We start from the raw sequence: 1,888 nt of genomic DNA on the forward strand, positions 1-1,888 counted from the left end.
CCCCCGGCGCGAAGCGAGGGTTCGAAAACTAGTTATATTCTAAAGGTATATTCGTGAGTATTAATTGATAACAGATAATGAGGGTTTAATGAAAAGTTAGTGAAATAAATGTTAAATGGTTGTTTTTGAAAGAGATTAGAATAAAGAATGACCTAACATCTAATACATCTCACTATAACGTGAACAATTTTTTATTTTTCGAAAAGCTAAATATATTACTCGAAAACAAGGGCAACACCCAGTACACACGATGGCACCAATCAGTTGGCCCAGGAAGCTACAACGTTAGGCAACTAGTTGCGGAGTAAGCAACTTAAACACCTATAAACTCGAAAACAATCAAACAAGAATGAACAAACGGACTAAGCATTACACGACTCGATATAAAATTGCAATTAACTAGCAAACGAACACAGTTAGGATCACATCGCATATACCAACGGGTTAGAGATCCGTTGTATCCAATCGATCTTCGATTTCTTCCAACGCGGAGCGATCCATTTGAAAGACTTGAGCCGAATTTCCATTAACGCGGTAGGATCATTCCAACTTTTATTTGCGAAGACTTTGAGATTTCGGTTCTTCCATATTAAATACGAACACACCCATTCTAATGCTTGCCAAAGGAGACAACCGTTACGAGACATATGAGTCTTGCTATTTCCCCGACACGCTTCATTGATGCTTAGATTTGACACCTGGCCCAACCCTCACCATTTGTACACCCTTTCCCATACCTCGAACGAATTTTTGTAAAGAAATAGAGCGTGATCAATTGTTTCTAACCCGTCTTCACAAAGCGGACAGTGTAAGGAGTGAAGATCGATCCCACAATTATCAAGGTCGACTCTAGTCGCTAAACATTTCTTTAATGCACGCCGAACAAAAATCTCAATCTTCCCCGGTACAAGATTATTTTTAAGTGTTTCTTGTCTGAATCTATTGTCCATGATTGTTTTCTCGTCAATAAGGCTAGCGAGTTTTTTGGTTATGAAGTCGCCCTTTGTTGAAAACTTCCAGCTCCAAGCATCCTGAGAGCCATCTTGTTTAACAAAAACATTCAGCAAATCGATTAGATTAATTAGTTCGCCATGCATTCGACCGACTGGTTCTCGAGTCCACAACCACCGTAAGCAGCAGCTCCTTCTGACCATGTTACTCAATCTTTAACAAAACAGCTTCGGTCAGTATCTAACAAATAAAGACGCCTGAATTTGTTGCAAAGAGGCTCATCACATTGATACTGATCGGTCCAGAAACAAGTGCCTCCACCGTCGCTAATTTTCTTTACGAACGAGCTTCCGAATTGGATTCCCGTCTTGTCGATTGCACCATCTGCACGGATAATATTTGCCCATACACCTCGTTTGCCTTTAATCTCGTTAGAGCCCGAATCAATATTTAAGCCCCCCACCCCATGGATATTTTTTAATACTTTAACCCAAAGAGCATTAGGCTCGGTTTTCGCCCTCCAAAACCATTTTCCCAATAACGCGAGATTTTTTCCCTTCAAAGACCCGATATTAAGTCCACCCTCTCTAAAGGGTAGAAGTGTATCCTCCCACTTAACCCACGACATTTTAGAACACTCACCTCACCCGCCCCAAATAAAGTTTCTCCTAATACTCTCTAGATTTTTAATAACACATGACGGAGCACGAAAGAGTGAGAAAAAGTATAGTGGCAAACTACTTATAACCGACTTCACTAACTTTAACCTCCCACCAAATGAAATCGATTTAGCCTTCCAATCCGCGAGCCTTGAGGAAAATTTGTCGACCACGGGGTTCCAATGTTCAATTCTATTCATATTTTGCCAAATAGGTAGCCCTAGATATGTGAACGGGAGCTCACCCACTTTACATACTACCCGATTTGCCATACTTTC

General features: G+C 40.7%; 1 protein-coding gene across 1 annotated transcript; it reads right to left on the reverse strand.

The window, feature by feature from the left end:
- Positions 1-1,159: 1,159 nt before the first annotated feature.
- On the reverse strand, positions 1,160-1,579 carry LOC139842631 (uncharacterized). Its single transcript, XM_071832750.1, has one exon. It carries the CDS (start codon positions 1,577-1,579, stop codon positions 1,160-1,162), a length of 420 nt encoding a protein of 139 aa, XP_071688851.1.
- Between the last annotated feature and the right edge of the window lie 309 nt (positions 1,580-1,888).

The sequence above is a fragment of the Rutidosis leptorrhynchoides genome, chromosome 4, assembly GCF_046630445.1.
Source record: "Rutidosis leptorrhynchoides isolate AG116_Rl617_1_P2 chromosome 4, CSIRO_AGI_Rlap_v1, whole genome shotgun sequence".
Taxonomy (NCBI): Eukaryota; Viridiplantae; Streptophyta; class Magnoliopsida; order Asterales; family Asteraceae; genus Rutidosis; species Rutidosis leptorrhynchoides.

Excerpts from the sequence above, each read along its gene's own strand:
- LOC139842631 (XM_071832750.1), bottom strand. The coding sequence starts at position 1,579 with ATGTCGTGGGTTAAGTGGGAGGATACACTTCTACCCTTTAGAGAGGGT.